The sequence below is a fragment of the Zootoca vivipara genome, chromosome 6, assembly GCF_963506605.1.
Source record: "Zootoca vivipara chromosome 6, rZooViv1.1, whole genome shotgun sequence".
In the NCBI taxonomy this organism is placed as follows: domain Eukaryota; kingdom Metazoa; phylum Chordata; class Lepidosauria; order Squamata; family Lacertidae; genus Zootoca; species Zootoca vivipara.
Window position 1 is genome coordinate 13,438,751 of NC_083281.1, and position 23,154 is coordinate 13,461,904.

A 23,154-nucleotide genomic window follows, 5' to 3' on the forward strand; every position below is an offset into this window, starting at 1 on the left:
TGCATTTATTCAAGCAGCAGCAAAGAAAACAGAGGCAGAATACTCTTGGGTAGGAAATACAGAAAGATAGCTGCAAACACATGCTCTAAGCTTGGATCTTGCTTGGGCATGGCTTCCTTGGTCAGTTACATGGCAGAGAGAGAGAAAAAGAGAGAGAGAGAGAGAGAGAGAGAGAGAGAGAGAGAGAGAGAGAGAGGAGGAAGAGAAGGCTTCACTTCCTCCCTCATTGGATAAAGCTGAATCTAGGAATTTAACTCTGTGGTCTTTACCCCTTCATGCACCAACTAGCACTTATACATACAGTAGTTATGTTTGCCTGCAGATTCCCACAGAATCTCTGAGCATTCAGCTTCGTTGGATGTCCAGCAGTTCTAATGTTACGAGGAGAGGGGCGGGACTCTGAACTTTCTCCAGGCCAGACATAATTTTACAAACTTCTACGCTGTTGCCTCTCACTCGCTTTTCCTCTAAACTAACAAGCCCCAAATACTGCAGCCTTTTGTCGCAGGAGAGTCCAGCCCAACCCCTGCTCATTCTGGCTGCCCTTTTCTAAAAATGAAAACCTCCTCTGACACTGCCATCTCCTTTTTGAGAGGAGGAGACCAGAAATGGGCACAGTACCTACAACACGCCCACACCGCAGATGTGCAAATTTTGACTCTCTCCTCCCCCCCGCCTCCCCCCACAGCCCACCATGTGATCTCGGAGGCCAAGGGTCCCTGCTTCCGCGTCCTGAGGGATGGCGGCTGCTCCCTGCCCATCCTACGCAACATCACCAAGCAGATCTGCTGCTGCAGCCGCGTGGGCAAGGCCTGGGGCCACGCCTGCGAGCGATGCCCGCCCTTTGGCTCAGGTGAGGGCACCGAGGGACGGAGGCAATGGTGAGACGTCCGGATGGGATCAAAGGCTGGAAGGGGAGCAAGCTTTGCCTGTGCTGTAACGGCAAAATAATGCTGCGTGACTGGGGTTGGGCTAGATGACCCCTGGGGGTCCCATTCCAATTCCACAATTCTATAAGCTTTCTCTTTGCTCATGCGTGCAGAGGACCTTTTGCCCAGTGCAACCAGCCCTAGCCTGGGATTAAGTGGGGGGAGGCTGTGAGGGCAATGCCCAGCAGGCTCCAGAGTGGAATGGGGGACGCTGAGGGTTTATCCCCCCAAAAAACCTCTCTTCACATTGATCTCCTTCTCTTTGTTAGACGGGTTCAAGGAGATCTGCCCGGCGGGGCCCGGCTACCACTACTCGGCCTCTGACCTGCGCTACGACACCCGCTTCCTTGGCCAGGACCTGCCCCGGGTGCCCGTCGGCCGCCAGCAAGGGGAGCGGGATCCGGCCGCCAGACCCCCCCTGGCAACAACCACAGCACCATCCGTCCGTATGTTCCCTGTGGGGGGAGGCCAGAGGCCCCCCCTTCCTGCTCTGTCCCTCTCCGCATGGCAGACCCTCCCTCTCGGGGCAGAATATGGGTGGCTTCTCTGACCTGGACCTTTGGGGGAAAGGAGAGCCTTGGCAGGCCATCCCTGCAAGGCGGGCCAGTTTGTGGAACTGGGGGGCAGAGGGCGGGCAGTTCTCCTGGTGCTGCCTGGCACAGCATCAGCCACCAGCTGCGACTCCCGCATTCCAGAGGGTTGGCACAGAAGACCCTTGGAATCCCTTCCAATTGTACAGTTCTATGTTTCTAAGGCTGGCAGAGTCTGTGCCAGTTTGGACGAGGTGGGCTGGTGCCGTCTCTCATCTTGCAGGGTTGGGCATTGCGGGGGGGTGTCCTTGCCCCCTCCCCTCCTCACACCAGCTCTCTCCCCGCCTTGCAGTTCGCTGGAGCCCCCCGCCCACCTCCTTGCCAGAGCGCCAGCCTCCCCGGCGTGTGCCAACGCAGTCTCCTGACCCACCTGTGCCAGGTAGGAAAGGGGGCAAGTAAGGGGGGAGGGGGGCATTGTGCCTCAATGTAGGAGCCAGAATGCAAGCGTTTAATAGACTCAGGGATAGCTCAGTCGGGAGAATGCGAGGCTCTTGATCTCAGGGCTGTGGGTCTGAGCCCCACATTGGGAGAAAGATTCCTGCCTTGCAGGGAATTTGACTAGATGCCCATTCTACAGTTCTTTGATTCTACACCAGATATCCCCAAACTTTGGCCCTCCAGATGTTTTGGACTCCAGTTCCCATCTTCCCCGACCACTGGTCCTGTTAGCTAGGGATCATGGGAGTTGTAGGCGAAAACATCTAGAGGGCTGCTGTTTGGGGATGCCTGTTCTATACTCTGGAACTCCCCGCCTATTGACACCCGTCAGCGGTGCCTTCGCTGCACTCTTTTGGGGCCTGCTAAAAACGTTCAGAAAAGCCCGCAGAGATGCTCTGAGAGCTTATGCCAGTCATAGGCCGGATCTACACTGATAGAGGCTGGAGCAGCTCTGCCTTCTCAGGATTCAGCCCCATGGTGTTTGCTCTGCTCCATTATACAGTGGTACCTTGGTTCTCAAACTTCATCCGTTCCGGAAGTCCGTTCCCAAACCAAAGCGTTCCAAAACCAAGGCTCACTTTCCCATAGAAAGTAATGCAAAATGGATTAATCTGTTCCGGACTTTTTAAAAAACAACCCCTAAAGCAGCAATTTAACAGGGATTTTACTATCTAACGAGACCATTGATCCATAAAATAAAAGCAATAATCAATTTACTGTACTATAAAATAAATAAGAAGTTATTGCAGATGATAAAAATTAAAAATAACTTTTCTTCTTACCTGCACTGATGAGAGTCATTGTTTGGATGGGGGCCTTTTATCCATTTCCACAGTCACACAATCAATCAATCAATCAATCAGTAGCTGAACTGGGTTCCACACAGTCACAAAAACAAATGAACTGAAAAAAGCCTCAAAAACAAAAACGCAAAGTAAATAGCAAAAACAAAAGCGCCAAACGTAATCAGTTCCCGAAGTCCATTCGGCTTCCGAAATGTTCGGGAACCAAGGTGTGGCTTCAGATTGGTGTAGGCGCCCCGGAAACAATAGCCGACAGCCGCATCGGACATTCAGCTTCCGAAAAACATTCGAAAACCGGAACACTTACTTCTGGGTTTTGGGCGTTTGAGACCAAGGCCTTCAAGAACCAAGGTATCACTGTATTTTAAAAATGCTAAGAAAAAAAACCTCATGTTATATAGCTCTCTTTTTCTTTTCTTTTCTTTATTTATTTGGTTTTTCATTTTTACAATCATATATCCAACATGCAACATAAACAAGAAGATTCCATAGAATCTCCTGGAATTTCCTCCTCGTCTTTGTGGATCCTATTCTTAATCATTTCCTCCTGCATCTTTTATACTAATCCAAATCTTTTACATCCCCATTATATCCAAAATTCACCATTAAGCTAGAAATCCTACTAACGATTTTAACTGTTTACAATGGGCTTTAAGAACATTATTTAGCTTGCAATGCAATTTCCCATTGGCTGCTGTGCAGCGCCCCCTGGTGTCACATTTTTACAACACATTTCAAACATGATAACTCACCTGTATAGGTGAGTTATCATTCAAACATGATAACTCACCTTCTGTTTCTAGTGTATCTGAAGAAGTGTGCATGCACACGAAAGCTCATACCAAAATATAAACTTAGTTGGTCTTTAAGGTGCTACTGAAGGAATTTTTTTATTTCACCTGTTTGGATTAGTCCTTATTCCGGTCTCATGGTTATTTTACCTTTCCGAGATTGTTCTTATATACTGTATGCTGTAAACTGGACTGATTAAGAAATGCAGTAGATCATCCCTCCCCAAACTTCAGAGCTTGGGAAGTCCAAACTGGGAAGAGATATAATATGGCATTGAATATTTGGCTGTTTGGGTTGTATTATAATTTGGAATGTTTTAATGTGGTTTTTCTTTGTCATGCTGGCCACATGACCTGGAAGCTATACGCCGGCTCCCTCGGCCAATAATGCGAGATGAGCGCGCAACCCCAGAGTCGGTCACGACTGGACCTAATGGTCAGGGGTCCCTTTACCTTTAATGTGGTTTTTATTGGATTGTTAAAATAGGGGAAAGTAATAAATGTTATTAAATATTATTAGTAAGTATTAGTAAGTATTATTATTTAATTATTTGTGTGTGTGCTGGACGCTGTCCAGTTGGCTGGGGCAACCCAGCCAGATGGGCAGGGCACATTTATCTATCTATCTATCTATCTATCTATCTATCTATCTATCTATCTATCTATCCCCTCCAGACGCTGGGCAGGGCGTGTGCGAACGGCGCCCCCAAGTGTGTGGTCCCGGGCGCTGCATCCCCCGCCAGAGTGGCTACACCTGTTTGTGCGACCGCGGCTTCTGGCTGAGTCCTCAAGGGACGCACTGCGTTGGTGAGAGGTGGCGGGTGTTTTGGGGGTGGCAAGAGAAGCAGGGAGCTTGGAGGGAGAAGGCATGGAGAAGGCAACCCTTTGGGGACGCAGGGGCAAGTTCAGCTTCCAAAGCTGAGCACAGGGAGATTCGGGGTGGATAAAAGGTCGGACTTCTTCACGCCATGTATTGTTCATCTTTATATATTTCTTAGTTTTCAGTTTAAAGTTTTGTTTACCTGCTTTTTCTTTTGGGACTTTTAAAAGCCCATAATCTGCCAGCAATTAACAGGTGTTTTTTTTTTAAAGGTTTAGTGCTTCTTCAAATTATTGCCTGTCCTAATGATTTTTAGGATCAGATGCCTTATTAACTCCAATCTTTTTAATAAAAAAAGTAAACTATCCTATATAATAATGTCCAAGTTGTCCCTGCGTCCAAGCTGTCCCGTGTGTCCCTGGGGTACTGCGCATGTGCCCCAGGGATAGAGGGATTGGACAGCAGAGACTGCGCGCGCGCACTCTCCCCCCCCTCTGCCTCCTCCAACCGCCGCTCCCGCCGGACACCGCCTCACTGCAGGGCACGTCAGGGAAGCGAGGGTGGAGGCCGGCGAAGGCCTCCTCACAACCCTCCCTGGCCCGTGAGAGGAGCTGCGGTTGGAGGAGGCAGGGGGGGGGAGTGCACGCGTCCTTCCTGTCGGCGGCTGGGGGAGAGGAAGGAAGGAGGAGAAAGCGCTCCTCCGTTCCTGTCCCCCTGCCGCGACAGCAAGGACGGGTCCCAGGGTTCGGAGAAGCGCTGCACAAGCGCTTCTCCGAACCGTGGGATGTCTGCTTCCTGTCGGCGGCTGCGGGAGAGGAACGGAGGAGGAGAAAGCAGCGCTTTCTCCTCCTTCGTTCCTGTCCCCCTGCCGCCGACAGCAAGGACAGGTCCCAGGGTTCAGAGAAGCGCTGTGCAAGTGCTTCTCCGAACTCTGGGATGTCTGCTTCCTGTCGGCGGCTGCGGGAGAGGAACGGAGGAGGAGAAAGCAGCGCTTTCTCCTCCTTCGTTCCTGTCCCCCTGCCGCCGACAGCAAGGACAGGTCCCAGGGTTCAGAGAAGCGCTGTGCAAGTGCTTCTCCGAACTCTGGGATGTCTGCTTCCTGTCGGTGGCTGCAGGAGAGGAACAGAGGAGGAGAAAGCAGCGCTTTCTCCTCCTTCGTTCCTGTCCCCCTGCCGCCGACAGCAAGGACAGGTCCCAGGGTTCGAAGAAGCGCTGCGCAAGCGCTTCTCCGAACCCTGGGAGTTCTGCTTCCTGTCGGCGGCTGCGGGAGAGGAACGGAGGAGGAGAAAGCAGCGCTTTCTCCTCCTCCGTTCCTGTCCCCCTGCCGCCGACAGCAATGACAGGTCCCAGGGTTCGGAGAAGCGCTCCGTTCCTGTCCCCTTGCCGCCGACAGCAATGACAGGTCAATGACAGAAGCAAGCGCTTCTCCGAACCCCAGGATGTTCTAGAGCCCGTTATTGAACGGGCTGAAATACACTAGTCATTAATATTTTAGTAGTGTAAAATTTTCATTTCACTATGAAAAATATTAGTTATAGTTTAAAAAGCAACTCTATGTTGTTATTATTTTCCTTTCAAAACCCATTTTCTCTGCTCCTCCCAGCCACCACAATAAATCCTATCTGCCTGGCGCTCCTTACAGCTCTCATGCAGTATATTGTTGAACTGTGGAACTCCCTTCCACAGGAGGCTAGACTGGATGGCTTTGAAATTCATGAGGGAGGAGAGGGCTATCGATGGCTCCTTGCCTCTGGAGCCAAGCTCACTCACCAACAGGAGAGTGTTCCCAGTAGCAGAGTTTAAACCAGGCACCCCCAAACTGCGGCCCTCCAGATGTTTTGGCCTACAACTCCCATGATCCCTAGCTAACAGGACCAGTGGTCAGGGAGGATGGGAATTGTAGTCCAAAACATCTGGAGGGCTGAAGTTTGGGGATGTTGTTGTTGTTTAGTCGTTTAGTCGTGTCCGACTCTTTGTGACCCCATGGACCATAGCACGCCAGGCACTCCTGTAAATATATAAGCTTTGAAGTAAGTTTAAAATAATTTACTTACAAAATGTTCCAAATACATTTATCCAAGCGGCAGCAAGGAAAACAGCTGGAGGCAGAAATGCTTCTGAATCCCAGTTGCCGGAAGCCAGAGCAGGGGAGAGGGGCTCTTGAGTTCAAATCCTGCTTGCAGGTTTTCCAGAACAGGCATCTGATTGGCCACTATGAGAACAGGAGGGCCCGATCCTACAGGATCCTCTTGTGCTCTTAGGAAGCTTTGAGGGTCCGCAGGGCAAAGGCCACCCTTTGAAGAGGCAGGTGCGCATGGCATCAGAAGGCAGCCTCAGAAGAGGCAGAGGTGCCCGCCTCCCCCAGCATTGTGACCTCCCTGTGGCCAGCCAGGTACCCCAAGGAACTGGGTGCTGGAGGGGCCCACAAGCCCTGCCTGAGCCCCACAGCAGCCACCGCGACTGGCACTCAGAGGCGTTTTCTGCCTCCCTCACCAGAGGTGGATCTCGCCACTGCGGCACTTGGGGAAACCTGTGGCCCGTAAGCTCAGCTGTGGTTAGGAAAGCAGGCTGCACATGCTCAGAGGTAGCCTCTCCTGGGGGTGTTTTGCAGAGATCAGCTTTAAAAAAAATTAGCAAAAGCAAACAGAAAAACAAACAGAAAGAGGCATACATAAAAAAGAAGAAAAAGAGAAAGTAATCTTACAATGTTTGTTCTTAGACTGATATATATCTTGACTTATGTATAATGAAATTATTTAAAAACCTAAGATTTATATACTAATGTAGTTATACAATGCAATATCTAAGAAAAAAGGGGGGAGGAGAGAAAAAGCAACCGCTTATACAATAAAAATACCTATCTATTGGAAAGTATTAGTTTATATAATTCAAACCAATATTAGTGTTTTTTGTACATTATAACCTTCGATTTGGGTTGAATCCCTTTTCAATTTAATATTTGTTGACTTCCTTCTACCTCGTTGCGTTTTCAGTTCGAGCATTCTTGTTTTTTTACCTTGTACTTAATTGTTTATCCTCATCCTGGAATGAAGGAAGAATATTTTGCTATCTGCGAAATTATTCAAGGCACAGCCAAGTCTTATTGTTGAGATCAGCTTTGGCGGGTGGCTTTGGCTGAGGGGGGGGGGGCAGCGGAAATGTGGGGCGGGGCGAGGGCCCCGTGTCTCCGTGGCACAACTTCTTTCCTTCCCCCTTTCTCTCCCTCCCCGCCGCAGATGTGGACGAGTGCCGGAGGAGCCCCCGCCCCTGTGCCAACGGGCGCTGCGAGAACTCTGTGGGCAGCTTCAGCTGCAGGTGCCGGGCCGGCTACCAGGCGGACCCCTCGGGCTCCGAGTGCCAGGGTGGGTCTGGGGCAAAGAGGGGAGGCTGGGATGGACTGCTTCCCACCTCAGCCTCGAAGCAACACTCTCTTCCTCCTCCTTCCCCAGACATTGACGAATGTGCCAAGACCCCCCCGCCGTGTGCCAATGGGCGCTGCCAAAACACCCCCGGCTCCTTCCGCTGCTCCTGCCCCGCCGGCTACGTTCCCAGCCCCACCGGCTTCGAATGCAGAGGTAATGGGGAGGGGGGGTCCCTGCCTGTCTGGAAGGAAGGGAGAGGCTGGAGGCAGGCCCGGTGCGTCCATTTAGGCGGACTAGGCCATTGCCTAGGGCGCGTAAATTGAGGGGGCGCTGCCGAGCCTACCCCGCAAAACCCCCGCCGCGCCACCGCCGTCCTCCCAAGGCGTGCGCTCGCGCTCCTCCTGCCTATGGAGGGGACGGCGAGAACTCCCCAGCGGCGGCGGGCACAGTGAGCGGCGGCGGTAGTGGTGGCAAGCGCCCGCAGCCGAAGCCTTCAGCTATGGGCGCCGGCGCCGCTCGCCCGCTCGCCGAGGAGCTCACAGCGTCCCCTCCACAGGCGGGAGGAGCGTGAGCCAAAAGGAGAGCTCAGCGCCCTCCCGCCCCCGGAGGGGACGCTGTGAGCTGCCCAGCGGCTGCAGCGAGCAAGCGGCGGCAGCGCCCGCAGCTGAAGCCTTCAGCTGTGGGCGCTGCTGCCGCCGCCGCTAACAACCTCAAAGCGTCCCCTCCACAGGCGGGAGGGCACTGAGCTCCCCTCTTGGCCTGCGTTCCTCCCGCCAATGGAGGGGACGCAGGGACATCAGAGGCGTGTGTGCGTGCTTCATGACGCATGCGTCATGACGCATGCGCGCCCGGGGGGCGCCAGAAGGTGCTTTGCTTAGGGCGCAAAAAGCCCTAGCATCACGCCTGGCTGGAGGGGAAACTGGAAGGGGGGGCAGGTGGAGGGGGCAGCCTTTGGGGGTCCTGTTCATCCCCCCTGTTTTCTTACCCTTCTGGATCTCCCTCCCCTCCAGTATTAATGCTTTTCATGGTGGGGCTATGCGAAGATAAGGGAATTTGGGGACATAATATACAATGAACTCCAAAAGATCTTTAAATTCCCCGTTTCAAAAAACAAACAAACCCACCTGAAGTCTTTTTGTTAGCGCATTGATATACAAAAGGAAGCCACAGAACCCTTTTCATGTACGCAACCACAGCGGCAAGGACTTTAATAGCAAAAAGATGGGAAAGGTGATGTAATCCCCACGAAAACTGATTGGCAAGCAAAGGTGATAGAATATTGAGAACTTGCAAGGATGACTGGGAGAGTAAGAGGAAATTCTAACCAGAAATGTAGAAAAGATTGGACGATGTTCAAAGAATATCTTTAAAAGTACTGTCATAACATAAGTCTCCTGACAGATTTGGATTGAATCTTGATGTCTAAGGAAATTATAAAGGAATCCCCCCCCCTCCTGATAATTAATCGAAAAGTGTGTATAGACTAAAGTATAAAAAGCAGAATGAGCTGAACCGGAAGTTAAAGGGTTTGTAATGTCAAATGAGGTGTTGCTAGCCAGTGTCTATGGTCTGTTTATGTTGTTTTGTTTACGTTCTATGTAAATTGTTTTGTAATAAAGAATCTTAAAATAAAATAATATAATATACCGCCCTATACCCAGAGGTCTCAGGACGACTTACATAAAAAGATCACGGTATATAAAATAAAAATAAAAGCAATAACCCAATAATACCCCCCTCCCCACCAAAAAAAGAGCCACATTTCAAAAGGGTATGGGATGAATTGAAAATGTGGAACTCCCTCCCACCCGAGGCCACCCAGCTAGACGGCTTTAAAAAAAAAAGGGGTTGGACAAATTCATGGAGAAGGGCTCGGATCCTGCTTGCAGGTTTCCTGCAAGAGGCACTGGGTTGCCCTCTGTGAGGAGGCTGGACCAGATGGGCCATTGGCCAGATCCAGCAGGCTCTTCCTGCATTTCCATGGAGCCTCCAGGCCCAGAGGCAGTCTATCTCAATGTCCTCATTCTAAGGGGCATTTGGTTGTGATTGGGCACAGGAGCGACGGGCACAGCCCCTTGGCTGGCAGAGGGCGGGGGAGGGCGGCCCAGGCCCCTCACAGCCTCTCACCCTCTTTGTCTTTTTTAAAATAATTTTATATGGTTTTACAAATAAAAAATTATAAAAATAACATAACACGGATCCACAGTTAAGAGATCCCACCGAATCTCCGGACTTTCCACCTTCCCCTCCTTGGGTTCTGTTATGTATTGAATTTGCAGGCACAGCACAGTAGCAGAGCAGCCAGGAACTAGTTAAGGGAGGTAGTGACTGCTTTTAATTAGCTTCCCCTGGGTTGGGTAGCCTAGCCCAAGTGCCTATATTGTATATCGCAGCAGGGCTGGGGTTTTTGTGTGTCTTTTTACTTGCTTGCTGCCATGAATGACCACTGGCTGGACCCACTATATAACAGGTTCTGCTACTAAATCTTTTTTTACTGCATCTTTTTCAATACTCCAAAAAATAATAACTTTTTATCTCCATAATACCCATTACATTACAAGTGTTATTGCAATCCTGCTAATGTTTTCATCTGTTTACAAGATATTTTTTTAAAAAATTCCCATTCCTTATTAACGTTTTGGTCTTCTTGATTCTTTAGCTTTCCGGACAGTTTTGCAATTTCTGCATAGTCCAAACAATTTAGTTTGCCATTCTTCTCCGCTAGGGCCTTTATCTTCTTTCCATCTCTGAGCTAATAGCGTCCGTGCTGCTGTCGTCGCATACATAAAAAGTCTTTTCTGCTACCTTTCAGCACCTAGAATTCCTACTAAAAAGCCTCTGGTTTTTTTAATCAAAGTTATTTTAAACATTTTTTTCAATATCATTTCCCAGAATGCTTTTATTACCTTACAAGTCTCCACATATGATAAAAGGTGCCCTCATTTTCTTGACATTTCCAGTAGATATTTGTACCTGTCTTAAACATTTTTGCTAGCTTAAAGGTAAAGGGACCCCTGACCATTAGGTCCAGTTGTGACCGACTCTGGGGTTGCGCGCTCATCTCGCATTATTGGCCGAGAGAGCCGGCGTATAGCTTCCAGGTCATGTGGCCAGCATGACAAAGCCGCTTCTGGCAAACCAGAGCAGCACATGGAAACGCCGTTTACCTTCCCGCTGTAGCGGTTCCTATTTATCTACTTGCATTTTGACGTGCTTTCGAACTGCTAGGTTGGCAGGAGCTGGGACCAAGCAACGGGAGCTCACAGGGATTTGAACCACCGACCTTCTGGTCAGCAAGCCCTAGGCTCAGTGGTTTAACCACAGCGCCACCTGGGTCCCTTTTGCTAGCTTACTGGGAGTCAAATACCAACGGTACATCATTTTAATATAATTTTCTTTCGACATACAGCACGCTGAAAATTTCAAATCAGTAAACAGATATCCCTTTACTAGTGACTGTTTGGTTTCATAGAATCATAGAATCGTAGAATCATAGAGTTGGAAGAGACCACAAGGGCCATCCAGTCCAACCCCCTGCCAAGCAGGAAACACCATCAAAGCATTCCTGACAGATGGCTGTCAAGCCTCTGCTTAAAGACCTCCAAAGAAGGAGACTCCACCACACTCCTTGGCAGCAAATTCCACTGCCGAACAGCTCTTACTGTCAGGAAGTTCTTCCTAATGTTTAGGTGGAATTTTCTTTCTTGTAGTTTGAATCCATTGCTCCGTGTCCGCTTCTCTGGAGCAGCAGAAAACAACCTTTCTCCCTCCTCTATATGACATCCTTTTATATATTTGAACATGGTTATCATATCACCCCTTAACCTTCTCTTCTCCAGGCTAAACATACCCAGCTCCCTAAGCCGTTCCTCATAAGGCATCGTTTCCAGGCCTTTGACCATTTTGGTTGCCCTCTTCTGGACACGTTCCAGCTTATCAGTATCCTTCTTGAACTGTGGTGCCCAGAACTGGACACAGTACTCCAGGTGAGGTCTGACCAGAGCAGAATACAGTGGTACTATTACTTCCCTTGATCTAGATGCTATACTCCTATTGATGCAGCCCAGAATTGCATTGGCTTTTTTAGCTGCTGCATCACACTGCTGACTCATGTCAAGTTTGTGGTCTACCAAGACTCCTAGATCCTTTTCACATGTACTGCTCTCAAGCCAGGTGTCTCCCATCCTGTATTTGTGCCTTTCATTTTTTTTGCCCAAGTGTAGTTTCAATATTTCCAACTTAATAAAAGATTTAGCAAGGACAGACAAAAGGGGTTCGCTGTAGAAACATCAAAATTAGAAGAAAACCTAATCCAATCGAGAGGAAAATATCTATCTAAGATGTATAATCTTTTCCTTGACTGGGAAGTCAAGGAGGAAGAGGTGAAATCAGTTATGGTCTATTGGGGCCAGCACTTTGGTCATAATATCTACATGAATGAATGGGAAAGACTCTAGAGAGAAGATATAAAGTTCACCGCATGTTATAACTTGAAAGAAAATGTGATGAAAATGTTTTATTGATGGTACCTGACCCCAGCCAAATGGGCCAAAATGTATTTAAAAACCTCAAACGTTTGTTGGAGATGTAAGAAAGGGGAGGGTTGGGACTCTGTGAGGATACGAGAGTTTTGGGATATAATATACAAACAAACTAAAAAAGATCTTTAAATTCTCCTTCCAAAAAAAAAAAACAGAAGTCTTTTTGTCAGGCATTATGTCCACTGAAATCCCAAAAAACTTTAGAACCATCTTTATGTATGCAACTACGGCAGCCAGAATTTTAGTAGCAAAAAAAACTGGAAAGGTGACTCAGTTAGTACAAAGCTTGACTGGCAGGTGAATATGATAGAAAATCTGTAACTTGCGAAAATGACTGGGAGAATAAGAGGAAACTCAAACCAGAAAATGTGTAAAGAATGGGTAGCATTTAAAGAATATCTAAAACAATACTGTGAAAATGCAAATCTCCTGACAGGTCTAGATTGAATACTGAATATTAAGGAAAACTATGAACGTAGAACATTTTCTGGATATGTAACGGATATAATAGGAAACGCGTCAAGGTTAAGAATATGTAGAAAGTGCAATGAGGTGAATCGGAAGCCAAAAGTGTGTGTGATGTTAGGCAATGTTGTTGTTAGTTAATGTTTAGGAAAGTTTTTAATGTTTAACAGACCATTGTATTTTAATATTTTGTTGGAAGCCGCCAACAACAGAGTGGCTGGGGAGGCCCAGCCAGATAGGCGGGGTATAAATAACAATTTGTTGTTGTTGTTGTTGTTGTTGTTGTTGTTGTCGTTGTCATTGAGGTACTGTCTTTGTTTGTCTGTGTTGTTATATGTAAATTGTTTTGCAATGAAGTTAAAAAGAAAAAAGAAAGAACATTTCAAACCGGCTTTCCGCAGCCTTTCCCAAGCAGAAAGTTGAATGTGGCCCCATTCTCTCCCCGCAGACGTCGACGAATGCTCCCAGAGCCCCCCGCCCTGCGCCCGCGGCCGCTGCCAGAACACGCCCGGCTCCTACCAGTGCAGCTGCCCCTCCGGCTTCCAGCCCGGCCCCACGGGCACCGAATGCCAGGGTGAGAGAGGGCGCTCCCTTGCCCCCCACCTTCCCACGGCAGCCAGCTTGGGGTCCACGGCCCTCGGCCCCCAAAGACCACCCTGCTCTGCATCAGAACATTGGGCCCACCTGCCTCAGTATTGCTTACACAGGCTGGCAGCAGCGGCCCTCCCTGTAGATGCTGCCACCAGGGTGGGAGCCTGGGCGCCTTCTGCATGCCAAGCAACTGCTCTAGACATGGAGCTCTTTTGCTGACGTTCCCCCAACCTGCTTCCTCCTGGGACTCAGCAGCAGAGCAAACGGGGGTCCCAGACAGAGCAAGTCGGGGGTCCCAGCCAGGGTGGATTTGATTTAAATCTCAATTTAAATCACTAGTCAGTAAGGCTTGATTTAGATCACTTTTTTTTTTACAGAAAGACTCGTTCTTGCTGGTATCTTCTTGATATTTACAAGCAGATGAAGGTTTCCTTTTTGGAATCATAAATTTTCAGGGTAGTTTTTATAGTTATATCAACAATTCCTGATTTGGTTAAACTATTAGAAATACCTAGACAGGTAATTTTAAAATTCTTGTGAGGTTTAATAAGTTAACTGTTCATATTTGGACAACTTTTCTGCTGTACTTGATTAGAAGGAGGTAAACAATCATTTCCTTAATAACCATTTCAACAATTTATTTCACTAAAATGATAACATTATAGCGTATGTATCCATGTTTGTTAACCAATGTGGTTAAACGTTTTTGTTTTTTTAAAAACAACTTGAGACTGAGTTTTAGCACACATGAAAAACTTAAAACAAATCCTTATTTGGACTATAGTGTAACTTAAATAGAAAACTATCTTTAGAAAGATTTTTCCTCCAAAAGCATTTTTTTAAAAACTGATATAAATTTTTTAAAATCTGATTATTATTTTTAAATCATTGATTTTTATCCACCCTGGTCCCAGCCAGCTAGCCCCCTCTCCCCATGTCCAATGGGGGGCTTCCAGACCACCCTGGGCCCCAGTCCCTTGGGAGGGTCGGGCGCAGAGAGGCGCCCCCAGACCTCCATCGCTGTTCTTTTGCAGACGTGGATGAGTGCCGGGAGACGCCCACCACCTGCCAACCTGGCCGCTGCGAAAACATCCCCGGGGGCTACCGCTGCACCTGCCCCATCGGCTACCAGCCCCACCCGCTGGGCACGCAGTGCGTAGGTAAGAGCGCCAAGGAGAACACAGAGCTCTGGATTTGTCCCCCAGGGGGACAGGAAGACGAGAGCACCCCTGACCATGCGCAGAGCTCTGGATTTGGAAACGGCTCCTCCGCAAATCCGGAGATGTTTGGTGTGGCGCAGGCAGCGGTTTGAGCATTGGCTCAGGGCCTGGAAGACCGGGGTTCGAATCCTCCCGCTCGGCCACAAAGCCCGCTGCAGGGGTGGTGGTGTCTTGGGCCAGTCGCTGCCGCTCAGCCTGGCCTCCCTTGCGGGCGGGGGGGGGTGAGAGACTAAGGAAGGGACTGGGAGAACTTGGCTTGAGCACCTGGGAGGGTAAGTGAGTTACAAAGAAGAACGAATTGATCATGGTGAAATTCTGGTGTGTCTCTCTTCTCATCCAAACAAACTCAGATGTGGATGAATGCCAGCAGAGCCCCCCGCCCTGTGGGTCTGGGCGATGCGAGAACGTGCCCGGTGGGTATCGCTGCCTCTGCCCTGCAGGATTCCGCGCCAGCCTGACGGAAAACCAGTGCCTGGGTAAGAGGCGGAGAGTGGAGGCGCCTTGCTTGGGGGGGCCTTTGGGGTTGGGGTCATCCCCACGGGGCCCCTGACTCTCCCCATCTGCCCCTTTCCAGACATGGACGAGTGTGCCGCGGGAACACCCTGCGGGCCTCAAGGGCGATGCATCAACACGGAGGGCTCCTTCCGCTGCCAGTGTGGACGAGGGTACCGCGCAGAGGGCACGGGGACGTCCTGCGTGGGTGAGGTGGGGCAGGGGACGGGTGACTGGGGCGGGGGGGCGGGGGATTTGGCATTGGGCACCCCTGGGGAAAGACCCCACCCACCTCCACTGATTCCCTTGGCAGCATGTTCTGGTGTGGTCTGCCAGGGCAGGGCACGGGGCTGGACTGGATGACCCTCAGGGGTCCCTTCCAAAAACAAACTTCCACGGGGCAGCCTTTCTGGAGTTTGAAGGTGGCCCCCTGCTCCCTCTGAGCCTCCTCTCCCTCCCCTGGCTGAGCACCCCCAACTCCCCCCCCCCGCCTCTTTCTCTGCACCCCCCCAGATGTCAACGAGTGTCTGGAGGGGGACTTCTGCTTCCCGCGGGGCGAGTGCCTCAACACCGAGGGCTCCTACACTTGCCTGTGCGCCCAGGGCTTCACCGTCGCCCCCAGTGGGGCCTCCTGCATTGGTAAGGGGCCCCAGACCCCAAGGGCCACCTGGCGCAGGATGCAGGCTGGCACAGATGCGGCCTGGGAGATGGAGGGAGGCAGTAGTAGTATTATTATTTGTACCCCACCCACCTGGCTGGGTTTCCCCAGCCACTCTGGGCGGCTTCCGACAAAGATTAAAATTACATTTCTTCCTTGGGTGCTGGGCAGGGTGGATGGCCATCTCCTTGCCGCACTGACCCCCTCCTTCCCTCCCTCCCCATAGACATTGATGAATGCCTGCCGGGCACGGCATGTGCCGGGGGCCACTGCGCCAACACCGAGGGCTCTTTCGACTGCTACTGCCCGCCGGGCACCCGCAGCAGCGCCAACAAGGCCTCCTGTGAGGGTGAGGAGCGAGCGCCGGGGGGGCGGCAAGAGGGAGACGGGGGGGGAGGGCCGAGGAAACTCTGCCATGGGCCTGACCTCCCACTCCCCTAGATATCGACGAGTGCCAGGAGTATGGGGCGGCCCTCTGTGGGACTCAGCGCTGTGAGAACACGCCCGGCTCTTACCGCTGCGTGGCAGATTGTCAGGCTGGCTACCAGGCTGGCACCACGGGAGACTGCATTGGTGAGTGTTGCTGCCAGGGCCCAAGCGGGGGTCGGGGGGTGGTCTGGAAGCCCCTATTTTGCTCTGGGGCTTGGTTGGGTGGCCATCTGCCATGGCTGCTTTAGCTGAGATTCTTGCCTTGCCGGGGGTTGGACTAGAGGACCCTTGGGGGTCCCTTCCAACTCTACGATTCTGTGATTTCTGAGGCTGCCAAGGAGCCCCCACCTCCTTTATTGCCAGGGGGGCCGGTATTATTGGGTTATTGTTTTTATTTTGATTTTATATACTGTGATCTTTTTTGTTAACCACCCTGAGACCTCTGGGTATGGGGCGGTATATAAATTCTAATTCTAATAATAATTCTAATTCTAATTCTAATAATAATAATAATAATAATAATAATAATAATAATAATAATAGAAGGAGCAAAAGCTCTTTCCTGAAGTTGCCCCCCATCAAAGAGATCCCTCCGGACTTGCAAGGCTCTTGACTCCCATGAAGCTGAATGCTGGAAGATTCAGGGCAGGTGAAAGAAAGTCCTTCTTCGCCGAGCTGAACTGTGGAACTCCCTCCCACAGGACGCAGTGACGGCCACTGACCTGGATGGCTTTTTAAAAGGATTAGTTAAATTCATGAAGGAGGAGAGGTGGCTATGGATGGCTCTCAGCTACAATGGCTCTGCCTCCAATTTTTTCTGAGTCCCAGTTGCTGCAAACTGCAAGAGGGGAGAGTCCCCATTGCCCTTGAGAGCAGGATGTTGGACTATCTGTTCTGATGCAGCAGGCTCTGTTGACACTCTTAATTTTGACATCACGTTTCGTGGTCCTTTGGCGCCGTTCCTCTCCTTCCTCCCCTGCCCCACAACATGTCCTTATGGGGCCTTCTTTCAGACATCAACGAATGCCAGGAGTACGGCGTGAGCCTCTGCGGGGAGAAGCGCTGCGAAAACACCCTGGGCTCCTACCGCTGCGTCGCCAGCTGCCAGACTGGCTACCAAGCCACAGCCACCGGGGACTGTGTGGGTGAGTGCACAAGGGGCAAACCCATCAGATGGGAGTGGGGCCAGGCTGGCAAGGGGGTGCAAGCCTGTGATGAGGCTCCTTGGGGGTGGAGGGAGAGAGCGCTGAGTGGGTGGCCCTGGTTTCTTCCAGACGTGGACGAGTGCCAGAACAGCTCCCTCTGTGGCGCCCACGCCGTCTGCCACAACCTGCCCGGCTCCTTCCAGTGCATCTGTGACCAGGGCTACGAGAGCGCCAGGGACGGGCGCCATTGCCTGGGTACGTGGCGGGGGCGAGGGAGGGAGGCTGGCCTTGTCCCCATTCTCCACCACCAGCGTCTCATGGAGAAGGGGCTGCCTCCGTAGGGGACCTGGCTTGCTGCCGGGTGGGGGACAAGTGGCAGAGGGGGCCGGGCAGGTGGGGGCAGGCCCCCAGTGAGTCCCTCCCTCTTCACCCCCTCTTTGCTGCCCCCCACAGACATGAACGAGTGTGAGATGCTGCAAGGGGTGTGTGGAACTGCCCCCTGTGAGAATGTGGAGGGTTCGTTCCTCTGCATCTGCCCCCGGGCGGGCGAAGAATTTGACCCCATGATCGGGCGCTGCGTTGCTGTGCCAGGAGCCGGTGAGAGGCTTCGAGCTTGGGCTGGGCGGGGGGGGGGGATTAGGAGGGTCCTTTCTCCATAGGGAAGTCGCTTCACCCCCAGATCATCCTGGCTGCTCTTTCCCAGACCTCCTCCAACTCTCCTTCCGCCTTTTCCAGCACGCCCCCCAGGCTTTCCTCGGCGCCCCGAGGCTCCCCGGCCCGAGACCTGGCCCTCTGGAACCAGCGAGGGCACCCGCCGTGAATGCTACTATGACCCCAACGCAGCGCAGGCTTGCGAGAATGTCTTGGCCTGGAACGCCACGCGGCAAGAGTGCTGCTGCAGCCTTGGCCATGGCTGGGGGGTCGACTGCCACATCCAGGCCTGCCCCGCCCCAGGGACAGGTAAGGAACTCACAGAGGCGAGGATGGTTCCACTGAGCCCTAAGCCTGAGTGGGGATTCGAGCCCTCGTCTCATTTAATCCCCGCAACAACAACCCTGTGAGGGTGTTCAGTTTCTGTTAATTGGTTCTCATGGGAAACTTACAGATTCTTGCTTCACACAATTAACTCAAGGCAGTGTCAATTTACTATTGGCAGAAAGCCAAGGTCTGCCTGGCCTGGCAAACAGCTCTCTGATTGGTTAATAACCAGCACTGAACTCTGTTATCTAGGAATGCTAGCACAGTTGTTTCTTGTTGGGTGTTAGGAGTAGGAGTGCTGCGTATGGTTGGAGAGAGACAGAGAGGATTTATTTTGCTTTGCTTTGTATGCAGAAACTCTGCTGCTTTTATTTTCTTTTAATAAATCCTGTAAATAGTTATTCTGCGTCTAGCCGACTAGTCATTTCCACCTCGACTAGCTTCTGCGCTGTGCAGGAAAACTCTGCTACGTTTGGGCTAAAGCCACTAGAGCTATGCCTGACACTTCAAAATTCTAAGAGAGGGAGGCTAGGCTGAAGCAGTCACTGACCCTGTGTCACGCAGGGAGAGCTTCATGGTCTCTCCCATGTCCTAGTCCAGGGGTCCTCAAACTTTTCCAGCAGGGGGCTGGTCCACTGTCACCCAGACCTTGTGGGGGGCCGGACAATATTTGGGGGGGGGATGAACGTGGCGGAGGGAGGATGAGCGGCGTGCCACCCTGGGAGGGAGAGGGAAAGAACATGCGTTCTGGCGATCCCTGGACTGTCCGCGGGGCAGATTTAGAAGGCAATTGGGCCTGATCCAGCCCACCTTAGATTGCCGACCCATGTCCTAGTCTGACACTCCAACCACTAGGTCACACTGCCTGTTATGGGTGCAGGGGGGGAAGCTTCTGCAGGGTTCTGGAAGCGGGATGGGAGCGGAGGGTGCTTGGGCGCCACTGACAGGTCCTCTCCTCCTTCCGCCCCACAGCTGAGTACCAGGCCCTGTGTCCTCACGGCAACGGCTTCGCTGCCCCCAGCACCGGAAGCCTCTCTGCCCTTGCAGGTGAGATTTGCTGCTCTCGGGGGCTTTTGTCGGGGGGGACTTGTGCCTGGCCACCCTCCTGGGTCTGTCCTTGGCCCCAGAAAGCCTTGGGGTTTCTGGGCGCGGTGCCCTTGGTCCTGTGGGGCTCTGTCGCTGACCCTCTCCTTGTCCTGAGCAGATGTGGACGAGTGCTCCCTCTTCAACGCCCAGGTGTGCAAGGGGGGCGTCTGTGTCAACAAGATCCCTGGCTACGCCTGCTACTGCCCCAACGGCTACTACTACGAGACGCAGCACCTGGAGTGCATTGGTGAGAGCCTCTGTCCGCCTCTGAACCCCCTTCTGCCTGGGCAGCTCCTCTTGCCCCAATTATGCCCTTGGGGGACCCCACGGGTAAACAGGTCCCTCCTCGCACCCACTTGACCACCTGCATCAGCAGACCTGGCACTCTTGCAGGTCCCGCAGACGCCCACATTGGCAAGAAACCAATTAACACTGACACTTTGGAACTCCCTGCCTCTTGATATTAGGCCGTGCCACCTTCCCTGTGCTTGAAATGTTCCCATTTAGAGAAGCACGTGGGTGGCGCTGTGGGTTAAACCACAGAGCCTAGGGCTTGCCGATCAGAAGGTCGGTGGTTGAATCCCCGCGACGGGGTGAGCTCCCGTTGCTCAGTCCCTGCTCCTGCCCACCTAGCAGTTCAAAAGCACGTCAAAGTGCAAGTAGAGAAATAGGTACCGCTCCAAACAGGAAATTAAACGGCGTTTCCGTGAGCTGCTCTGGTTCACCAGAAGCGGCTTAGTCCTGCTGGCCACATGACCTGGAAGCTGTACCCCAGCTCCCTCGGCCAATAACACGAGATGAGCACCGCAACCCCAGAGTCGGTCACGACTGGACCTAATGGTCAGGGGTCCCTAATGGTCAGGGGTCCCTTAAAAAAAAAAAGGTTTAGGAGTACTCTTATTTTGACTCATGAAAGTCACCATTTTATAATTCAGTTCAGGGAGGGGGATAAATACAGTAAATGGACAAAAGTACAAAAATTTGCAAAATGTTTAGGGGTATGTGTACCCCTGCGTCCCCTCAGAAAAAAAGCACTGAGCCTAACCCAGGTGTTTAGAAATTCTGTGCAAGTTTCAGTCTGTTTTAAGCCAATAGCTTTATTATATTTTTCTGGAAAAAGCTTAGCTGTTGTTTTTGCAATTGCTCGGTGTATAAACTTTAGGAACTAGGTAAATTGCAGAGGGTTGGATGACCCTTGGCGTCTTTTCCTGACTCTGCTATTCTATGATTCTGCAAAATTGAGCCCCTCATCTGCTTTTCTGCCCCCCCTTGTCCCTCCCCAGATAACGACGAGTGCCTTGACGAGGAGGCGGAGCCTTGCGTGGGGGGGCGCTGCATCAACACCATTGGCTCCTACTACTGCTCCTGCGCTGCCCCCCTTGTGCTGGACGCTTCGCATCGCCGCTGTGTAACCAACGACAGCCAAGGCGCAGGTATGGGGCAGACCCCCTCCCCTCCCCACATCCACCGGCTTCCCCCCTCGGCTGTCTCTCTCTCCTTGACTCATCATGCCCTCCATCTGACTCCCTTCCTCCCTTCGATTCCTGCATTGGGATCCCTTCCAACCAGGCCCATCATACACATTGAGGTTAGTGGCGCGGGGCGCCAGGACACCAAGTTCTGGAGGGTACCAGGCGAGAGTCCGGGGAACACCAAACAAGCGTGGTGATTGAGCGAGGGCGCGTGTGCCGCTCCCGCCAAGCGTCAGCTCAGTTTTTTTCCCTTTTAGCCTGCAGGCACCGAATTCTGCGGGGTGCCAGAAGGCTAAAAGGGAAAAAATCAAGCCGGCGCTTGGCGGGAGTGGCGCATGCGCCCTCGCTCACTTGGCGCAGGCCCGCTCCCTCGGTGTGGTGCCTGCCGTGGGCACTGCGGCACGAAGCGGCCAGCTGAGCCAGGAGGCACTGTGTCCAGCCTCTGCCTCTTCCCCGCCAGAGGAGCTGCCCTCCAGACGCTGCCCGCCTCCTCCCGCCATAAAAAAAGTCAACTCTGGGAAAGTGGGGGCACTGGAGGGATCCTTGCACCACGGCGCCAGGTATGGTTAAGACAGCCCTGCTTCCAACTTTGCCGTTCCGTGATCCTTCTCCAGAGATCCCAGATTCATTCATCCAGAGCATTTTGCCCAACCCAACTCCTCATCTTGGTTTTTGGGAAAACGCAGGGATCAAGTTAGGGGAACAATTTAGGGGTGCCCTTAATGCAACACAGAACCCCCCTTCCCTCCCCACTTCGCGTCTAAGGCATTTAAGTGCCTGGGGGACCCTCTGCATCCCATTCACAGGTATGGGGGAATCTGGGAGGGTGGGCAGGTGTGCTGGGCCTCCATTTCTTGTAGAATTAAGTCTGTGAACCTGGAGGAAACAGTTCTGACCCCTTCTGGGCTCACTTCTTCCCCCCAAAGTTATGGGCCAGTGGCTGCAAAATCTTGTGGAGGTAGGTTCCAGAGGCTAACTTTTTTTTAAGCCATCTTCAGCCTCACCAGTTTTTTTGCGGGTGGGATTCCAATGGAGGGCTTATGCTCCAGCTCAGCGGATCCCAAACTCTTTCCAGGACCTGCCTCCTTGATTCCGTAAACTCAGATCTGGTCATTTGGGCTCTCTGTGTTTACTCCTCCTCCACTCCGCAAGATGCCTGTGAACAGGATCTGCACAGGTTTGGGGCCTGGGGGGAGGGGGCGGGAAGAGGGCCTGGCATCCATTGATGTGCCTTGTGGCAGTTTCTCCATTTCTCCTGCACTCCCCGCCTTTCAGATGACAACCTGGCTGTGTGCTGGCAAGAGGTGGGGCCCGACTTGGTCTGCAGCCGCCCCCTCCTGGACCGGCAGGTCACCTACACAGAGTGCTGCTGCCTCTATGGCGAGGCCTGGAGCATGGACTGCGCTCTGTGCCCAGCCCCGGACTCAGGTAAGACCCATGGTGGGCTGGGTGGATGGGGGGAAGGCATTGCAGCCTAAGTCCTGCTGGATCAGGCCCAAGGGGGGCCCATCCAGCCCAGCATCCTGTCCTCCCAGGGGCCAAAGGCAGTGGTACCTTGGTTGTCAAACTTAATCCGTTCTGGGAGTCCATTTGAAAACCAAAGCTTCCTGCACTGAATCGGAAGATGTTTGGCTTCCAAAAAATGTTTACAAACCAGAACACTCACTTCCGGGTTTGCGGTGTTGATGAACCGATCTGTTCAGGAGCCAAGCCATTCGACAACCAAGGTACCACTGTACCCCTAAAGTTTAGTCCAAATTCATGAGTTCGAATGCTGCTTTAGTTGCAATTCCAACATTGCCTAGTGTTGGGCTTCCTCTTCCCCCCTTTGAGTCCCTTTGCGCTACAAGGGGGAGGCTTTGGATCAGTGCCGGATTTATGTATAAGCTAAACAAGCTCTAGCTTAGGGCCCCACTCTCTTGGGGCCCCCCAAAAAAAATTAAAAGGAAAGAAAACCCGGAGGTACATTTCCAAAATATAAGATAAAAAGCAAATAAAACAAAACCTACATACAGCAACCGTGTTTTGTGTTGTGTTGGCTCCTATGATGTAAGTCAGGCTTCCCCAAACTACGGTCCGCGGGCTGGATGCGGCCCGCAAGGCTCATTTGTGCGGCCCCCGGCATCCACTGCCGCCGCCCACTCTTACCGGTGCGGCGCAGCGTGCCTGCCCACTTCTGGGTGGCTGGAGCGTCGGAAACAGCTTGTGCGCATGCGCAAGCGTCATTTCCGGTGCACTTCCAGGTTGGAGGAGGCCCGTGCGCATGCACACAAGCTATTTCCGGCGCTCCTCCAACCCGGAAGTGTGCTGGAAATGGCGTGTGCGCACGCTTATGGGCACGCGC

General features: G+C 52.0%; 1 protein-coding gene across 2 annotated transcripts in view; it reads left to right on the forward strand.

Annotated features, from left to right (window-relative positions):
- The window catches only part of LTBP4 (latent transforming growth factor beta binding protein 4), a 45,859-nt gene that overhangs the window by 19,370 nt on the left and 3,335 nt on the right, over positions 1-23,154 (forward strand). The window contains exons 7-27 of one of the 2 annotated variants that reach the window (XM_035118511.2): positions 689-853; positions 1,199-1,375; positions 1,812-1,898; positions 4,227-4,358; positions 7,608-7,733; positions 7,821-7,946; positions 13,188-13,313; positions 14,365-14,490; positions 14,901-15,026; positions 15,125-15,250; positions 15,556-15,681; positions 15,927-16,049; positions 16,142-16,273; positions 17,143-17,274; positions 17,404-17,529; positions 17,728-17,871; positions 18,010-18,234; positions 19,225-19,299; positions 19,457-19,585; positions 20,622-20,771; positions 22,086-22,238. In XM_035118511.2, the coding sequence (XP_034974402.1) occupies positions 689-853; positions 1,199-1,375; positions 1,812-1,898; positions 4,227-4,358; positions 7,608-7,733; positions 7,821-7,946; positions 13,188-13,313; positions 14,365-14,490; positions 14,901-15,026; positions 15,125-15,250; positions 15,556-15,681; positions 15,927-16,049; positions 16,142-16,273; positions 17,143-17,274; positions 17,404-17,529; positions 17,728-17,871; positions 18,010-18,234; positions 19,225-19,299; positions 19,457-19,585; positions 20,622-20,771; positions 22,086-22,238 (2,832 nt within the window). The remainder of the gene's footprint in view (positions 1-688; positions 854-1,198; positions 1,376-1,811; positions 1,899-4,226; positions 4,359-7,607; positions 7,734-7,820; positions 7,947-13,187; positions 13,314-14,364; positions 14,491-14,900; positions 15,027-15,124; positions 15,251-15,555; positions 15,682-15,926; positions 16,050-16,141; positions 16,274-17,142; positions 17,275-17,403; positions 17,530-17,727; positions 17,872-18,009; positions 18,235-19,224; positions 19,300-19,456; positions 19,586-20,621; positions 20,772-22,085; positions 22,239-23,154) is intronic. The other variant, XM_035118512.2, reaches the window with a different exon arrangement.